At 42.7% G+C, this 20222-nt stretch overlaps 1 protein-coding gene across 1 annotated transcript in view; it reads left to right on the top strand.

Annotated features, from left to right (window-relative positions):
• ARHGAP26 (Rho GTPase activating protein 26) overlaps positions 1 to 20222 on the top strand; it is a 432059-nt gene that overhangs the window by 233456 nt on the left and 178381 nt on the right. The window contains exon 13 of the mRNA XM_086716387.1: positions 17920 to 17985. Coding sequence (XP_086572513.1) covers positions 17920 to 17985 — 66 coding nt within the window. The remainder of the gene's footprint in view (positions 1 to 17919; positions 17986 to 20222) is intronic.

Raw genomic sequence — 20222 nt, 5'->3', positions numbered from 1 at the left:
TATGTTCTTGGTCTGTTTGCTCGTGTGCCAATACCTCTGTGCTTTTCATATGATGTCTTTGAGGCAAGTCTTAATGTCTGGTACTCTACTTTTTTTTTAAATTTTTTAATTTTTTAAGGTTTATTATTTTTGAGAGAGAAAGAGACACAGCATGAGTGGGGGAAGGGCAGAGAGTGAGAGGGAGACGCAGAATCTAAAATAGCCTCCAGGCTCTGAGCTGTCAGGACAGAACCTGATGCGGGGCTTGAACTCACCAACTGTGAGATCATAACGTGAGCCGAAGTCAGACATTTAACCAACTGAGCCACCCAGGTGCCCTTGGTACTCTACTTCTTAAGATTTGACTTAGCTGCTTGTGGACCTCTGTCCTTCTGTGTAATTCTAACATAAGTTTGTAAGCTCCTCAAAACCTTAAAACTTTGCTTTAGAATTGCATTGAATTATATAGATTAATTCAGAGAAAATTGACACTTTTATAATCTTTGGTCATCTCACAAAACTTGGACTATCTTTCCCTTTATTCAGATCGCCTGTGCCCTTCATCAGAGTTTTAGTTTTCTGCCTAGAGGTCTTGGGTATTCTTGGTTAAGTTAATCCTTACAAGCTAAATTCAAAAATCAATCTGCTATTTTTTGCCAATTCTATGGGCCTCTTACCGGGGATCCTGCTGCCATCAGGGGACCTTCCCTGGGTTTGTTCATAGATGTCAGGATTATACATCAGTGATGCTGAGTTTTTTCTTACCTGGTAGAGAAAGGAAGGGAAAAAAATACAAGTAAGGATACTAGAGAGGAAGGGAGAATGGTTTGTTATTCCATAAGCTGCTTTACCGATCACACACCAGTGCCAGTTACCTAGGCAGCTGATGCCTGTCATGGATTTGCCTCCTGTCTCATTGCAAAGAATAGGACTCTGCCCTGGGCAAGAACCCCTCCTCCCAGTCCACCCTATCTGGCCCCTTGTGCCTCCTCAGTCTCCATGTCCTATTGCTTGCCCTCCTTTTGACTGCAGCTGTGAGATTTCTCACCAGAGGCTCTGTGAGAATTGGTTTATTCTCCTTTGAAATGAGCTCCAGTAGGTATCAAGAGAAGAAGCCGAGAAGTGGCCTATTCCCCTCCAAGGCTGCTGTTGTCCTGTAGTCCCAGCTGAGGGACAGTTAGAGCATGCAAGAGAGTAATGGGAGGGCAGGCTTTCCTAGTGTGGGTTGATGTCTTCGAAGTTAGAAGTTTTAAATAATAAATGTCACTGCCTACTTAGTTCTGAAAAGATTAGCTTGTTTACAGAAATGCTACCCTCCCACTGCTTCTCCAGCTGTTTAAAGACTGAAGGCTGACAAACTGAGCCGCAGAGAGCTCAGTCTCCTAATCTTAACTTCACAGTGCCACTTTACTTAATGTGAATATTAATTCAGATTCCATGGGTTAATCAGATTATTTCAAAGGAATATGCCCAGGTTGCCTCAGACATGCCTTCTTGTGCACTTCAGACTCAGCTCAACACCGGCCATCTGGCTTTTCGAGAGGATCTTGCCGTGGTTTATGGTGCTTCCCACTCTTGTTCCCTGTGTTCTGGTTTGCCCCTACCTGAACATTTCACTCGGTTTCCCAGCAGGAGTGCAGCATTCCTGGAGCACTTCACTGAATTAATAGCTCTTGGGAGTTTTTAAGTGCCTGTGGCTCTGGGCAGTGTGAGTGTGGAGGGGAAGGACACCCACAAGTAGAACATGTACCTTTGCCTTTAAGGAGTATATGGTCTGCTTTTGAGGTTGACAGCACACAGAGATGATAGCCAGATGGCCCAGTGCGTGTGTGGGTGAGTGTAATCGTCATGCTATCTGTAGATACACCTGCTGTGCAGACAGAATGCCCCGAGCCAGTTGGTTGGAGAGTGAGCTCAGAATGGGGTTCCATCTAGGCTAGCAAGATTTAAAAAATGGGAACTTCCTACCTTCCCTCCTCTTCCTCCAGGAGAAGGAAATAGAGCACTTCCTCTGCTTCCACATCTCAGTCCCTTCTTTTCCTTCCAGTTTGTTGTTAATCTTTGACAGGAATCCTTTGTGTTTATAAAATGCTCAAGAAGTCACTGGAGTTTGTTATTTACACTGGGTCTTGTGTGTGTGTGGGTGGGAGGGGGGAAGCAGTGATCGGAGAAAGAATGCAAAGTTGGAATTAGGATTCACTCATCTGTAGGGTGTAGACATTGAATCTCCTAAGCAGCTTGAAAAACAGTTATTTTTACGAACTATAAAAATCATATGAACTCATTGTAGAATGTGCAGGAAATACAGCATTTATTTTCAGAAATTCAATAGAAGTCATCTCTAATACCACCCCAGTGATATTTCCTTCTTGTCTCTTTTTCGTGATATCTTTCTTACATGGATTTTGTCAATGTTGACATGTATTTTGACTTACTTGGCATTACAATGAATATACTTTCGGCATCCCGCTTTAAAAAATTTACAAGCATTTTCCCACGTCATGAAAATTGTTTATGAATGCCATTTGCAATGGTTGTTTAATATTCTGTCATAGGATTATATCCACATTTCTTGAACTATTTCCTGTCATTGGACTTGAATGTCCCTTCCAGATTTTTGCTCTTATGAGTAATATCAGCCTGAACACTCCTCTACATCAGTTTTTGCACATACCTCAGATAATTTCCTGTGGGTAGGCCCTGCCATGTGGATTGGAGAGAGCTGTTGTAGTGGAGGGCCACGTGAATCGTGTGGCTTAGCATGCTGGCACACTGGCTCCGGAACTGTGGGTCAGTGCAGGACATCTTTCAGCTTGCATTGCCTTTTATGTAAAAATGGGGGATAAATAACACCAACTGCCTCACGAAGTTGCCGTGACGATTGGAGTTTAGCAAAGTGTCTGGCATATTAGTTAAGAAATGCTTCATTACCGTTGGTTCTTATCTGTCTCATTATCTGGTCGTGCCAATTACTGTGTCGTGTGAGAGGGGGAAAGCTCCCTGGATGGGCAGAAGAGTTCCTGAGGGGAGCAGGGAGCGGAGGGTGGCAGCTAACGCCCCTGCTGTTGTCAGGCCTGGCGCCTTATGGGTGTTAGTTCATTAAATGACTACATTTCTCGAAGTGGCATATGCATGCTACTCGTGGTATCTCTGATCGTTTTAGATAGTACCGGGCGCACATTTTAAATTCCCATTTGGATTTATATGTTTATTTCCACATTTATTAGGGGGAAAACACATGAACATGTAAACCCTCAAGTTGTGTTAATGCTATTGCTTAGCAAACCAGGAGGCCTTTTCAGTAAAGAGTCAGATAGTAAATGTATTCAGTCTCGCAGTACTATGTAACTCTTGATATTGCAGTGTGAAACAGCCATAGACAACATGAAAGCAAATGCATGCTTGCTAATGAAACTTGGTGTACAATCAGGCATTGGTGTATTTGGCCCACATACTATAGGTTGGTCAACGCTTAGACTACTTTTTAAAAACCTACCCTGGTATTAAGCTACCTAAGATGGCATGAAGTTATGGCAGGCAGCATGAAAGCAGTACATCCATGGTGGGCATTAGTGGAAATGCTGTTCACAACGACCGAGTTTACAAATGAGCATTAGGCTTTAAGAAATCCAGGTAGTATGGTCAAGAAGTAGTGGAGATGATGCTCAAACCAGAGTCGGCCTGATTGCCAAGGTCACGCCCCACCTTGCTCCACCTCTCGATACGCGTGACATCTTTCCTTTGTTACGCCATCTTGTCACTTTGTGGCAAACCCATTGGGGCCGTAAGGCCTTCCATCGTCAGCCCCACCTAACCTTCTCAGCTCTTTGCTCTTGAGGGGCCATCCCATATTCCTTCTCAGAGATCTGCCTCATCAGAACTATCAGTGGCTCCTCACATGCTGTGCATGATGCCCAGAGACCGTTAATGTGTGTCGGTGGCTCTGCAGCTTCCCAGGCACGGAAGCGTAACGCAGCCCACTGCCCTTCTGCATGCATCAGACAACACAGCCAGTGCTGCTTGGGTTCCTGTTACATACGTTCATCATTCTTTCAAGGCCTCATTCAGATCACATTCCCTGATAGTGTCGTATCCAGTCTTTTCTTGTTCTGTGAGGGCAAGATTGAGGACCAGGAGAGGGGATGGGAAGGTGCCATTACCTTGCTCTGTATGCTTATTGCCCTACCTCTGATTTATACATTCCCTTCTTCTCTGTGCCTCCGTTTCCTGTCATCTGTAAAACAGGAAAAAGAAAAAAAAAAAGAGTAAATCCCTCTTTTAAAAGAGGGATTTTTTTCTTTTTTTAATGTTTGTTTATTTTTGAGACAGCATGAATGGGGGAGGGTCAGAGAGAGGGAGACACAGAATCCAAAGCAGGCTCCAGGCTCCGAGCTGCCAGCACAGAGCTGGACGTGGGGCTTGAACTCACAGACCATGAGACTGTGACCTGAACTGAAGTCTGATGCTCAACCGACTGAGCCACCCAGGCACCCCAAAGGGGGATTTGCTCTTAAAGATGGTAGGGAACGACTTCATGGGATCCTATGGGTCCCTGTTTTTAAAAGATTTTAAAGCCTCAGACATTACTAAGTCCCACAGTCTGAGGAAAGCAACAGAGGACAGAAAAGAGGATTTTCTTTTTCCTTTTGCTTCCAGTCACCTTCGGCCTTTTGCTGTTAGAACACCCACAGTTGAGAGGCAAGAGAAGGCAGCCACTGGTAACCAGAATCCCTGTGGGATCAGAGCCATCCAGTGGCTGCCAGGCCTCCACCGGTCGGTAGCTTATAAATAGAACATTTCCCTTTTTAAACCTGAGAAGGATGGGCTGCATTAATGGGCATGGTGGCCTGGCCTCCTGAGTACTGGCCCACGAGGCAGTCAGCTGAGCACACCTTCCCCTCCAGCTTTCCATCCACGCCTTCCAGGCCAGGGCTGATAGGGGACAGGCGCTCATTCCCTCTCTTGCCTGAATTCCTTTCCAGCTTCCCACCCCCACCCCTTTTGGCCCTTGGCTTCCTCATTTCCCCTCCCTCCTGAGCCACAGGCAGGCAAGATGGTGTAATTCTAGCTCACCTAAGTGTTGACTTTCTCCAGCTTGCTTTCCATTATCACTTGTGTGTGCAACATAGTGGGTGTGGCCCACGTAGAACTCAAAATTATATTTAGTTGAGTGGTAATATCCTAGCTGGAGAATGATCCAGGCTGAGGAGCTGGGGGCTAGCAAGAGAGAAAGGACAAGGAGCAGCTTGTTTTCTCAGAGATTTTGTTGCTTGAGATCTCAGCTATTTTGTTTGGTGGGACCCCATCCCCCAAGGATATGACTGGCAATCGTGCTCCCCTGGCTGGCCTGGACTGTCAGAAGTCTTTCTGCTTGACTTAAATGACACTTAACAAACCATTCTCTCATCCTAGGCAGGTGTGAACCACCCCTTGGCATCCTAGTTTGGGCTTCAGCCAAGAACATCGAGCAGGTCCCTGGCTGCATCTTGAACTCCTAAAGCCCAGTGCACAGGGTTGTTGAGGCAGAGACTGAAAGATTTTCCTCAAGGCTCTCGATTAGTGTTTATTGGGCACATACATATTACTGGGCTATGTGCTCAGGGTTTGATGTACATTCTGTTCTTTGATCCTTATAAGAACTCTATGAGGTAGATAATATTATTGACCTCATGTAAAGATGAGAAAACCGAATCCTCATTTTTAGTGCATACTGATGGCCTGTCAAAGTCATCCCTTCCTACCCTGATGAGAGTATTCAGAGTGTGCAGCTCACATTTGGCATGTAAGAATCAGCAGAGGCTACCAAGTCCTGTTGCCCACAGTGGGGATAGTGTTGACTGGTAGTTGGGAGTGTGGACTGTGCAGAATTATTAACCTACATGGGTTGTAATCCCAGCCTCACTACTTACTGCGTGTGTGACCTTGGAAAATTAGTTTCCCTGGGTCTCAGGGTTTTTTATCTGTAAGATGGATATAACTTTATTACCTACATCATTGGTTTGTTGGAAGGATTGAGTGGGATTAGGATGGAATAGCAGTGCCTGGTAGTCTAAGCAGTCATTAAATGTCATTATCTGCTGTTGTTGTTATTAATAACATCATCATTACCCCAAACCAGAGGCTATTTATATAAAAGCATGACAGCCCACAATCTCTCTACAGTTCCTCAGAGTGCTGTTATGGACATCATCTTATCTGATTTTCACAGCAACTGATCTGTACAGATGAGAAGGGTCCCAGAGGCCAAGTACACCCATCTCCCACAACCAGTTAGTGGTAACTCCAGCCACAAATGTTCAGCCTCTGATTATGAATGTCATCTCTAAGACAGGTAGAAGGTAAAGGCAGGAGAAGGGTGTAGGTGGGCAGGAGAAGTTAGTTCTTTGCTTGAAACCCTTCCTCTTTCAAAAAGGTGGTGATGATCTCTTTTGGTTGAGAAATCAGTGTGCAACCGCCTATGCATCAAGGCAGAAAGGAATTGATGCTTCTCTACTGTAATTCCTTCTCTGGTTGCCCAGATCACCGTGTAAGAGACCAGGTGGTCCTGATGAAGCCGGTTGGCCTTACCATGGTGTGCGTTAAGCATGGCTCTTGCACAGCTGCCGGATTGGGAATTTTAAGGAGACTGCAGATGTAGAAACCCACAAGGAAACAGAGTCCTGCAAAGCCAGTCTGCAGCCCTCATCTTGTGCCCTGTAAGAACCCAGACACTGCCACTTGGGCTGCAGTGTCTGGCTGAGAACTGGATTGCTCTTCACAGGTATCTTAGAGACTCTCTTGACTCTGGCGGAGAGCTGGTAGGTTTATTTCAGGCCAGGCAGGGATTTCATCTCTTTCCTCCTACTTAGTTTGCTTTCTTTACTCTATGTCCCTCTTGGCTTATGTGTGTGTGTGTGTGCGAGTGTGTGTGTGTGTGTGTGTGTGTGTGTGTGTGTCCGTCCCCACAGAAACCATGAAAAAGAAGATAGGTGCCTTTGTACCTGGTAGGCTAGGGGGAAAATTCCGATTGGCAGTGTTTGTGTTTAGGGGTCAGGGGATGAATGAGATCCCATTCAGTCATATTTGTACTGTGCATCCTGCTGCAGGGCCCCTGAACTCTAGAAGGTACCAGTGTGTTCAGCCAGCTGCTCAGCATTTGAGGCTCCTCGAGTGTGGGGATTTCTCTACCTGTTGGTTTCTGGTGTCTCAGCTGGTGAAAATGTGGATCATATCTGTTGCTTCATCCAGAAAATATTTATTATATTTATTGATGCTACAGCAATGAACAAGGCAGATAAAGTCCCTGTTCTCATGGAGTTCTAATGAGACAAACTGACAGATGGCAAGTAAACAAAGGTATACATTCAGGTGCAGAGAGGGGCTAGGAAGAATTAAGAGCACAGAGATAGTGCCTAACTAGAGAAGAGAGAACTAGATACCTGGAGCAGAGAGGCCTCTCTGAAGAGGTGACATTTGAGCAGAAACCTGAACAAATGGAGGGAGTGTGACATGTTTGGAGCCAGCAGAGGAACCAGCATGTGCAAGGTCCCTTGCAGTGGAGGGGGTAAACCAGCTCTGTTCAGGGATTATCGAGAAAGGCTGCAATGACTGGATTGGAGGAAGCCAGACGGAGAGTGGCCAAGTAAGCTGGGACTAGACCGTGTGAAGCCATGGTCAGGAGGAAAGCTTGTGTTCTGAGTGTAATGAGAAGTCCCTGGAGAGTTGTGATCAGCCAAGTGACACATGAGCCAGTGTGTATTTTTAAAAGATGGCTCTAGCTGCTGGTAGAGAATAAACTGTGTGAGGCAAAAGGAGAAACAGTTGGGAGGCTTTTGCAGCAAGCCAGGCGAAAGACAATGGTTGCTTGGATCAAGATATTAGCAGTGGGGATGATGTGAAGCAGTTGGGTTCTGGATGTGTTTTTAACTGATGACTGATGAGGTTGGCTGATAGATTGGAGTGAGGGCAAAGCAAGGATCAAGGATGACTGCGTTGAAGTAGGACATCTTGCTGGTAGAATATGGTACCCTCCCATCCCATCCTTCCAGCCAGGTTGAATATAGTTGTCTGGTCAGGCACAAATTAAGACAGTTGTTCCCAAATGTGTTATTTTTCTATCATTGACTTCATGTTGTTGTTTTTTTAACATATATGTATACCACTAGTATTGTTACTATGTATCTACTAATTTTCTTAATTGAGTTCACTCTTTTTAACTTAAATTTATTTTATAAATAGAGTATGTCGTGCTATGTGTAATAAAAAGGTAAATTTCTAATATTCATTGAAATAAGTACACAACTACAACTATTAGAAATATTTGTGAATCATTTGGAGTCATTTCATACACCAGTAGTAGCACAAACAGCATTATATTCTGAGATACATAGCACTGGTAAATGTCTGTTGTTAGATGGGGACTGTGGAACAGATGTTGATAGCTAATTAATTCCTAACAATCATTTCTGTTCATCTGTAGTGATAGTTTTTTTTTTTGTTTTTTTTTTTAAAGCTCATCTATTTTTGAGTGAGAGAGAGAGACAGAGCAAGCCGGGGAGGGGCAGAGAGAGAGAGAGAGAGAGAGGGAAAGAGAGATTCTGTGCTGTCAGCACAGAGCCCAATGCGGAGCTCGATCTCACAGACCATGAGGTCATGACCCGAGTTGAAACTAACAGTCAGACTTAACCAATTGAGCCACCCAGGTGCCCCTTTAGTGATACTAGTTTTAATTGCTTGGTATACAGTACAATACAGTACATCGTTGTCCCAAGTGTGCTTCTCAAGCCTGCTGGAGTACAGCCTGTGGGAGGGTGCCCACAAGCTCCCTGGCAACAAGCATGGTCCTGGTTCTCTGGTCCACTAGATTTGAGAGCTCCTGGAACAGAAAGGAAAGAATCCAGAAAACATGATCCCCAGCCCCCAGCCCTGACTGGTCATGTGAACTTGAGCAGAAGCAGACTGAGTTACAGTCCTGGTTCCACCACTCATTAATGCCAGAGCCTTAGTAGAAGTTCCTCAACTTCGTCTGAGTCGAGATTTCCTGTCTACAAAATAGGGGTGTTGATGATGAGGATACGATGCATTTAAGTGCTTAGCCCAGAGCAGTGCAGTCTGTTCAGCAAGCCTTAGCTACTGCGGTCATTGTTACCACTTAACAGCATGAGCCTGACTTGTCTCATCATAAAAACTTAACAGATACATTGGGAAAATCAATTAAGCTATAATATATTAATATATTTTATAAACAGCCATGTATCATCGTATAAGTTCATTGTACTCATTAGTGTGGAAACATCAAGAAGTTATTAGTGAGGACTGTAACAGTATTTGCCCATGTGATTATTAAGGGGATAACATGAACTTGGATATGAAAAATGTTTCATCACCTGGAAAGTTTGGTTCAAATGTTGGTAATACTGCTAATGACCATTTATTGAAATAGCAAACAAGTCAGTGTACATTTCCTTTGACCCTTGCAACACTCAGGTGAGTTATCCCCACTGTACAGGTGAGGAAAGTAAGTGTCAGAGATGTAGCATTTATCCTATGAGTGTGGCAGAGACCTCAGTCTAATCCAGGTCTGTCTGGCTTCAGCCAGACTCTTCGTTCTCCTCCCAGATACATATTGCTTCTGTCTGGGTGACTTCAGTTAATATTAAAGTTGGTTCATACTCCCTGAATGTATACATCTGGGGAGCAGAGTATAGGACAGAGTAGGCAGTAGCATGGGATGGGGCACAGGGTCTTGGAGTTGAACTGGGATTAAAAACTGGCTGTGGGTAATCCCCAAAGTAGAGAATTCACACTTGGATAATTAATAAGCAATTGGCCACCTTCCCGGGCCCCATTGGAAGCTTCTGAGAGCCACCACCATGAAGACTGTTTCCCAGGGGCCACAGCTGTGAAGCCCTGGGAACTCTCAGTCTTCACATGATTAGGAGAAAGGACCTGAGCCCCTTGAGTGTGTTAGCCAATTGGAAGTCTATTCTCCAGATGGATATGATATTTAATTCAATGTGGGTGTTTCTCTTCATGGCTTTTAATGGTGTTGAAATTGATTAAATTCAGAATGAGTGAGGTAGGCCAGACTTTAAGAGCAAATCATGTTAGGAAATTGAGTAAATTTCTATGGTGAGAACATGCCCCTGGAGCTGTCCATAAAATGGTGGCCTGCTCATAATAACTGCAGACAGTTTCCTATATCCATCCACATTAAAAATGGGGCAGTAACTTCCTTTACCTCTCAGTTCTTTCATTTTTATGTAAACATCCTGTACTTCCAGAAAATTCCATTTCTCCTGTAAAAAAAACTTGAAAGATTTGTTGAATGAGATTCCTGGGGTAAGACATTTTAGGCTAGGAAAAACCTGTTGAATACCAGCTTTAGAAACATAGGTAATGTATTCTCGTGTGTTGAGGCTAATTCAGTAGATTAGCTCCTCTCTATTGGAAAAGGATTTGTCTTATGAGATCTGTTAGAATTCCCAGGATGCATGTATGGGGTAACTTCGGGGTATGTCCCAGAGAGTTGTTTTCACACGCTATATGTCCCATTAGTCGACCTGTGGTATGGAAAGTTCCCTTCATTCAGAAATAGTGATTTGACCGCTTTTTGCCAAATTTCTCGATGTTCTGAGTACTAAGGACTCGGTTAGAGCAACAGCCAGTCAGTGATTTTCAATAAAGGGGCTACTGGACCTGAAGAATGAGGTGGTCTCTTGGATGGCAAACAGCTCTAAGGGAGAATGCTCTGGTTTTCTAGGGCTATTCTTGACCTCCGGCCTGTCTGACTGTGTAGATGGCCCAGATTGTATGATGTGGAAAGAACCCCGATACCCTCTGTTTCCACCAGCCACAGCTTCATACCATGTACAATTTGGTGATGATAATGCCTTGATGGACAAGCAAAGGATTTCTCTAAGTGTCTAGGAAAATTGGAATTTGGTTATATCTTCTCTGTTTTTTGTCTTGGCTTGCACATCTTTTATTTTTTCCTTTCTTATAAACTCATTCTTGGAGCTATAGTGCTAGGTGGTGATACCTCTTCACATTGACACAGAAAGGAAGGAAGTAGTTAGGTCAGGCTCTTCATATCTTTATTTAACACTTGTATCTTCACCAAGACGAAAAATCTAGGTACCAGAGTTTAAACAACTCATCTACTCTCGGGTTTATAACAGTTGGAGTTTGAAGGGTCATTTTGACTACATCACACTTCCCCTTAGGGACCCTCCTCATCATACTTCATATCCAACATGATCGTAGACAGTGAAAGGTAGAGATAGAGTGCTGAATAAAATAATTGAGTAAATATATGCATGCACCCTTGCTTTCCTGAATGCAAATCTGATTAGGTAGGCAGCATCGTAGAAATAAATAGAAATTTAGAGTTACATTACATACTCTGAAGGAGAAGTTGACAGTGCTATGTCCAAGTTCCAGTGGAAACATGAACCAGGTAGAGAAGTCAGGAGGGCATTTTTGAGCAATTGACATTTGAGGGGAGACCTGAGGATTTGGAGTAACTTGGGCCATTGGGCTTCCAAGTGAAGTCCACACTGTGTACAAAAGCTAGAGAAAAAGTGTGGTCACTTGGACGCTCTCAAAGAAAGTCAGTTTGGTAGAATGCTTAGGTGTGGAGTCATGGCGTGAGATGAAGCAGGCCAGGCTAGACCATACAGGGTTTTGTGGACCATGTTAAGGATTTGGGTTTTCTTCCTGAGAGCATTGGGGTGCCATTGATAGATTTTAAACAGGGAGGTGATGTGATCTGGTTTCATCCAGATCATGGGGGCCACAACGTGGAAGACAGCTTGGAAGGAGCCAGAAGAGGTAGGAGGACACCAGTTAGGTGGTCTTCACAGAAGTCCTGGTAACAGATGATGGAAGCCAGCACCATGGTGAGGACACAAAATTGAGGGACCTGGTGATAATTTGAATATGGGAGTAAGAAAGGAGGAGGAGGGGCGCCTGGGTGGCGCAGTCGGTTAAGCGTCCGACTTCAGCCAGGTCACGATCTCGCGGTCTGGGAGTTTGAGCCCCGTGTCAGGCTCTGGGCTGATGGCTCGGAGCCTGGAGCCTGTTTCCGATTCTGTGTCTCCCTCTCTCTCTGCCCCTCCCCCGTTCATGCTCTGTCTCTCTCTGTCCCAAAAATAAATAAACGTTGAAAAAAAAATTAAAAAAAAAAAAAGAAAAGAGGAGGAGAGTGCAAAGGGTTTTGCTCGTGGTTTTATTGTAGTTCTTCCCCTCTACCATCACCTACGCACCTCATTTTCTTTTATGGTGGAAAGGGCCAGAGAAAACATTTCAGGTGAGGTACCATTTGATTCAAGAAACTATAGAGCATGTCTCTCCAGCTGGGCCATCAGCTTCTTCCTTTGAAGCAAGAAAGTCATTGGATTGAACCTTATATAGTAGATTGTTGTTTCGAGCCCTTTGCAGTAAAACCATCTGTTTCTGGGTTTAACCTGCTTCCCTGCTCTTGGTATTTGGGATATCTAGGGTGTCTAGGCATAATGATGTAAACTCCAGCAGTCTGCCAAGCATCCTGCCTCTTCTGCCCTAAGACCCTCCAAGTTGGTTGAGCGTCAGCTCAACTCTGAGTGTTCCTGTGTTCTCCATAGAACTTTGAGAAAATAGCTTTGTGTGACTCTCCTCTAAAAGGAGACAAAGCAAGAAGGCTTCAAAAGTTGAAGTGAGGGGCACATGGGTAGCCCAGTCAGGTAAGCATCTGACTTTGGCTCAGGTCATGATCTCACAGTTCCTGAGTTGAAGCCCCACATCAGGATTTGTGCTGATAGCTCAGAGGCTGGAGCCTGCTTTGGATTCTGTTTCTCCTTCTCTCTGCCCCTCCCCTGCTTGTGCGCGCACACTCTCTCTCTCTCACTCATCTGTCTCTCAAAAAATGGATAAACATTGAAAAAAAGTTGAAGTGGAAGTTAAGAGGACGATACATTTCTAACTTGGAAGGTTAACCTGGATACTGGGTGTGAGCTCTATGACAGTCATTTTAGGACAACTGTTGGGGCTGCCTTGTGCACAATCCTGAGCAAAGCTGAAGGTGAGGCTGAGGGAGGAAGAAAAGCCAGTCAAAGCCATAGCTGTAAGACGTTGGATGGCAGGCCTAGGAGCCACTGGTCTTGCAACAACTCATCGCAAGTCAAATTAAGGGAATAATGCAAGCCTAGTAGATATTTAATGAGAGATTATTCTTGGAGATTATAAGGATACAGAAATTGCAAATAAATCCCTGACCTTTTCTGAGCCTTGGCTCAGTAAAAGAGCTGAATCACCTGCTTGAGGGGATTAAGGACAGCCGCTTCCATCTGGCGGGCTGCTCAGACTTTTTTTTTGTCATTAGCAAACTCTGTCTGGGGGTGATCATGTTCTAAACCTTTTAGTGGGAACTTGCTTTTCAGCAGAGGAGATCTCAATTAATTTAGATTATGTACCTGCTGGGCAGAGATCCGAACTTACGATCTCTAGTTATGTATTATAATCGCCATTATATTAGTACTACTCTGTACATGTTAAATAATAAAGCAGTTGTTAATCATTAGTAACCTAATCATGACATCAGCAGGAAAGTCAAGTTGATGAGAAGTCAGACGTGCGTGTGTGTGTGCGCACACACGCATGCCCACAAGTACCTACTGTGGAGACACAGGGAGATACAAGGATGTCCCAAGGCAGCAGGCAATGTAACAATTATACCATTCCAGTTTAGAGATTTAGAACAATGGCTGTTAAACTGTATATTGTGAGTTCCTTATTGGGAACTGCTGTTTGATATGAATTATGTTTCTTAACACAGTATTATCTGCTTATAAGTCATCAGTATATGCAACTTGAACAGTTTAAAGGCTAACAGATAGTTACCTTGAACTCTGTTTGACTTTGCAATATGTAAAAGTGTTACACTTTTAAACTCAGACACTAAATATATACTAATACTGTGTTACATGTGTAATGTGTAAGGCCTTTATGTGTAACATCTGTGTAAGATTTATTTCAAGCTATTATTTGCCTAGATCTAGCTTCTTTTTATTTTTTATTTTTTAATGTTTAGTTAATTTTTGAGAGAGCGACAAAGTGTGAACAGGAGAATGGCAGAGAGAGAGGGAGACACAGAATCTGAAGCAGGCTCCAGGCTCTGAGCTGTCAGTACAGAGCCCTCTGTGTTGCTTGAACCCATGAACCGTAAGATCATGACCTGAGCCGAAGTCGAACGCTTAGCCGAAACTGACTGAACCACCCAGGCACTCCCAAAACTTTGGCTTCTCACAGTAAAACACGGACAGGTTCAAGGACTCTTTTAGCCCTGCAAGTTTATCTCTAGCCCTGCCCTTATTTCTTCTGCTAGCTGTCCTGATAGCTTTATGAGCAGGTATCTTTTGATCACTGAGGTTGTCATTGTCAGCTGCCAGGTTTCTTCAAATTTTCCAAAACTTTTTTTCAATGTTTATGGGGTAGAAGAAGCAAAGGACTTTTTGTTCAGGATAGGAGTTTATCATTGTCTGAAATAAGACCATATCCACAAACCTACTCTGAAAGCATCCAAGCTTGGAATCAGCAGCTCCCCAAAGCACAGTGCAAAATGATGGTTCTTCCCTGAACTTCTTGGACTGTCATCCTTGTGCACAAATCCTGTTAATCACCTCTCAGAAGAAGAACTGATAGGCTTCAATGGACTATGGAATCACAGTTATGAGCATTTTGGAAACCTCGTTAAGTGCAAAAAATGATCTTCCCTGTGACACATAGTTTCCAGTAGGCTCTCTGTTCTGACTACTGTGTAAAGGAATGAATATCCTCCCCCTGCACATGAAAAGCTGCCCAACATCATTAGTCACTAGGGACATGCAAATCAAAACCACAATGAGATACCGCTTCACGCCCACAAAAAAAAAAAGCTATAACAAAAAATACAATAACAAATATGGGCGAGGATGTGGAGAAATAGGAACCCTCATACGTTGCTGGTGGGAATGTGAAATGGTGCCGCACTTTGGAAAGCAGTTTGGCAGTTCCTCAAAAAGTTGAGCAGCGAGTTACCCGTAATTCAGTTTACTCCACTTCTAGGTGTACACGAGGAGCAAAGCTTGTACACAGATGTTCCTAGCAGCAGTTCATTGCCAGAAAGTAGAAACAACAACCAGTGAGTGGATAAATGACGTGGTTTTACCCAGGCAACAGAATATTACTGGGTCATGAAAAGAAATGATAAACTGCTGCAGCATACGTGACTCTTGAAAACATTATACCAAGTGAAAGAAGGTAGACACAAAACACCACCTGTTATGTTTCCATTTATGTGAAATGCCTGGAATGGGCCAATTCATACAGACAGAAAAGAGATCGTGATTTTTAGGAACTGATAGAATGCAGGAAGTAGAGAATGACTGCTAATGTGTATAAAGTGTTTTGTGGGGGATAATGAAAATGTGAGGGAATTAGATAGTGGTGATTGATTCATAACTCTGTAAATATCCTAGACACTAATGCATTTCAGTGCTTTAAATGGGGGAATGTTAAGTTATGGGTATGTGAATTCTTACCTTCAAGAATCTTGCCCTAGATTCTAACAGGCATCTGGCTTGTGTATCATAGTTTGTTATTAAATTTGGGAAAAATCTATGATGTGAGTTAATGGAGTTTTATTTGGAAGAGTGATTTCAATCTGACTTGCAGCTTCAAGTCAGAAAGCTCTGTACTACATGACGTGCAGTGTAGTACTCGGTTTATACTAGAAAAAGCATGAGAGTGAGTTAGTACAGTTTTATAGCTGCACTTACAGCTTTAAGGGAGTAAGAGCAATGGTTTGTATATCAGGTGTTCTCCCAGAAGAAAAATACTGTTTTCCTCCTTTTCTGGTACTTTACTGACTATCCCAGAGGCCAAATGTGGTTATAGTAAGTATCACTAAGTGGTAAGTGTGTATGTAAGAATAAGAGTTATTTTGTTTTCTTTGGGAAGAGAATTTGTAATAAAATAGCATTTCTTTTTAGTTTAAGGAATTCTTAGTGATTTTCTTAACAATTGTTATCTTCATTGGCTCTAAGTTGACTGATCCATGTTCACAATAGGGAAACGTGCACCCCTGTGTTTGTTGAAGCATTATTTACAGTAGCCAGATTATAACAGTGGCCCAAGTGCCCATCAGTAGAGGAATAGATAAAGAATATGTGGCATATATACACAATGGGATATTATTCAGCCATAAAAAGGAATGAAATCTTGACATTTGCAACGACATGGATGGAGCTAGAGAGTATAGTGCTAAGCCAAGTAAGTCACAGAAAGACAGATACCATATGATTTTACTCATGTGGAATTTAAGACATAAACAAACAAAAATGAACAAAGGAAAGGAAAGAAAGAAAAACCAAAGAACAGACCCTTAACTCTTGAGAACTGATGGTTACCAGGATGGAAGTGGGGGGGGGGGATAGGTGATGGGGATTAAGGAGTGCACTTGCCCGTGTTGAACATGGAGAAATGTATGGAATTGTCGCATCACTATACTGCACACCTGAAAGTAATATCACACTGCATGTTAACTACATTGGAATTAAAATTAAAAACTTAAGTATTTGGAAAAGGTTCTTTTTGGATTAGATCAAAGTATGAGCTCAAATTCTGTGCAGTTCTTATTTTTTACAAGGTTATTTTTTGCCCTGGGATGATGACAAATTATTTATAAATATTTACCTTCCTACTTTCTGTCATTCTCTTCTCCACCGTGAACCGTTAGTTTGTAGAATGTCTTGCCCTGATGTCCCAAGGTGCTCAAAAGGTGAACATGTTCTTAAATATTACCATCAGCCTCTCCTCACTGGGTAATCAAAGCATGGAGATTAATTTTGGTAGGTTCCCAGGCTCATTGCCAGGTTGGGAAATTGGTTCTGTGCCGTGGAACAGGTTGCTGCTGTTGGTCATTTATTTTCTGAGTCACATTAGTGGGCTTTATAGCAGGTGGAGAGCTCTGAATACCTGCTGACTTACCACACCCAGGATGGCTCTCTTGCCCTATGCCTATTTTTCATGTAACTTCTTTGTTGTAAGCTGTTTTAATTTTCTTCCAGATTACTTTCCCTTTTTTCTAATCACCTGCGTAGGATTTGGCTTAGGTCATATTTAGGGCATTGGGTCATAAGGACTTGGGAGTGAGTCTCCCACTTACTAGCTTTTTAGCTTTGCAAATATCATAGTACAAATGAAGCAAGTCTCAGATGTTTCATCTGTAATATGTAGCCAATGATAGTATCAGCCTAGAGGACATGCTAAAATTAAATGAGATAATCTGTGTAAAGTCCTTATCCAACATTTATTGAGCCACTGAATTTATACTTTTTGAAGGAGACCAGGAAGCAGTTAGTTCTACAGCTCCTGATGATAACAAAACAAATGGTTTAAAGGATGCCTACTTGTTCCTTTCGTAAACTGCTCATCACTCTATTCTGCAGTTTCTTCAGCTAAATAGAGGATACCCTTGCAGAGTGACTGTGACAATTAAGTGAGCTCATATAAACAAAGCACTTAGAGCTGTACCTGGCATGGGATGCCTAGGTGGTTTAGTCAGTTAAACGTCTGGCTCTTGATTTTGGCGCAGGTCATGATCTTGTAGTTTGTGAGTTGGAGTCCCACTGTGGGCTCTGCACTGGCAGTGTGGGATTCTCTCTTTCTCTCTCTCTCTCTCTCCCTCTCTCCCTCTCTCTCCCTCTCTCTCTCCCTCTCTCTGTCCTTCCCCTGCTTGTTCTCTCTCAAAATAAATAAACTAAAATAAATAAAAGAACTGTACCTGGTATACAGTAAATTCTCAGTGGATGCCAGCAAATTTTTTTTAATCATTCTTGTATGTGGCCAAACCATGGGACTGATTGATTCTGGGTCTGTCAGGCCTTGTCCGAGGATGGTTTATGCATGACCAACAACCTGACTGCCCCTTTCTTCCTCTTCCAGCTGCACAGTTGGACAGCATTGGCTTCAGCATCATCAGGAAATGCATCCACGCTGTGGAAACCAGAGGTAAAGTTGTTCATCACATGGCATTGTTCTTGGTGAAGGTCATGCATCTGGTGAGGCGTCAGACCTGCTACCTGTTTCCTGATTTTAAGTGACTCAATAACTCTCCAAGTGCCATTGTTGGTGTGTTTCCACGAGTCGTGTTGCTCTGAAGCAGAGGCCTTCGACCCATTTGCTGTCATCAGCCTCTTTGGCTGATACAAGAGTGTTTTCAATGCACATGTGTCAAAGACATAAGATAATAAGGAATCTAGTTACTGGAATTGAGTTAAAATATTGAAAAACATTTTTGTGATTTAATAATACATATACTTCTTTCTTACCACTTTAAATAACAAGTAATAGTGGTGGGTGTCATAATTGGCATAATTCAGAAATACAATTGATCCTTGAATAATGCTGGAGTTAGGGGTGCTGACCTCCCACCCCCTGCCAGACAGTCAAAAATCTGCATATAACTTTTGACTTCCCCCAAACACCTATTAACAGCCTTCTGTTGACTGGAAAGCCTTACCTATAAGATAAACAATCAGTTAACATGTATTTTTTATGTTACATGTATTAAACACTGTAATACTATAATAGAGTAACCTAGAGAAAAGAAAGTGTTAAGGAAATTGTAAAATATATGTATAGTACTATACTGAATTTATCGAAAAAAGTCCACATGTAAGTAGACCTTTGCATTTCAAACCCATGGTGATCGAAGGTCACTTGTAATGATATTTCAAGATGGCTATAGCAGTCTCAATGTGTTATGAAAATACCTGATTTCTGGCCAAGACTCAGGTATTGCTAATGCTGTGATTTGTGTCTTATTATGGAAGGAAATGTTTAATTTCAATTATAGGCTCATGAAAGTAAAGGTGTAATGGTTTTCTTATCTAAGTTCATTGACACCTGGAATTCTCTAGTGTACCCCCAGGGTCTTTGGACAACTGGTTATTAACCGTGCTTTGGGAAGCTAGTCCCTGGTGACTCTGCAGGTAGGCAGAAGGAGTCAGGCCCCTGGTTTCCCGCAGCAGTGCTGTAGTCAGGCCCTGTCTGTAGCACATGGACCTGACCTGGGTCTGTAGGAGCAGAACAGAACTTTGCGATTAGGGAAACTGATTCATCCCAATGGTCTCCACCACCACCTCAGATGTTGCCACAAGGGCGATTTCTCAGTTCCAGCAGTTTGGAGCTTTGACTGCTCTGGTCTATTGTACCCCTGAGAAAAGCTGATGACTGTCTTTCCTGTGAATTTGATTTGAACCATTGTCAAAGATGTGAATCTTACTATTCCACAGCCTCAGAACCCACCAGTCTTTTTTATTTGATTAAAAGAAGTTTTATCTTTTAAAGCAGGATCTATAACTCTGACTAGTTAAGAAATATAAGTATCTTTATAAAGTCTATGAGGCACTGAGTAGAAGGGGAGGGGAAAAAAAAAAAAACACCGTACTTGTAGGAACCTCTCCTCCTACCCAGTCAGAAAGTGTTCTTTCCAAAGTAGTTATTTTAATGTATGCTGAGATTTTATAAATGCGTATTTCTGCTATGAAATGCGTATTTCTGCTCTTCTAATGAAGAGTTAAGGCAGCTTGTGAAGATAAGTAAAATACAGTCAGAGAATATAAAGTAACAGTAGGTGAGATTTCTGGGAATTGATCTGGAGGAAATAAGGACATGGGCAGGTTGAGCCATAAAGACGTTTACACTGTGGTGGTAACGGGAAAAATCAGAAACTGGCCAAATGTTTCAAAAATTGGTTAAATCAACAGTAGTACATCCATGCGGTAAAAAGCTGTGAATCACTGTAACTGCAGTAGAGATATATTTATTGACATGCAAGGTTTTCATTATTATATATTAAATGAAAAACGAAAGCTATAAAACAGCCTGTACAGCATGAATCCACTCTGGGGATGGCAGGGGCTGGGGAGTTGCGTATATGCACAGGCATCCTTGACTTGTCAGTGGTCTCTCTGCTGTTCTTACTATCATCCCTTGATTTATCTACGTGCCTTAACTGCAGTTTCTAAATTTTTAAAGTATCTATTACTAAGGTAATTTTTCGGTAGGTATATTAATTTTCATTTTAGAAGAAAAGAATGAGGAGTAATAAGAGGTACAGGGTTGATAAAGGTAGAGGCATAAAATGGAGCCAAAACTAAGGTCAAAACAAAAATCCCCTCCCCTCCACTGTGAAATTCACACACTTGCCCGAGGTAGGCTACATGTTTGTCTCAGTTTTCAGC

This window comes from Puma concolor, chromosome A1, assembly GCF_028749965.1.
Source record: "Puma concolor isolate L17-30 chromosome A1, mPumCon1.1.hap2, whole genome shotgun sequence".
NCBI classification, from domain to species: Eukaryota; Metazoa; Chordata; class Mammalia; order Carnivora; family Felidae; genus Puma; species Puma concolor.
The sequence above is the reverse complement of the archived record's forward strand: the minus strand, read 5'-3'. Positions and strand labels throughout refer to the sequence as shown.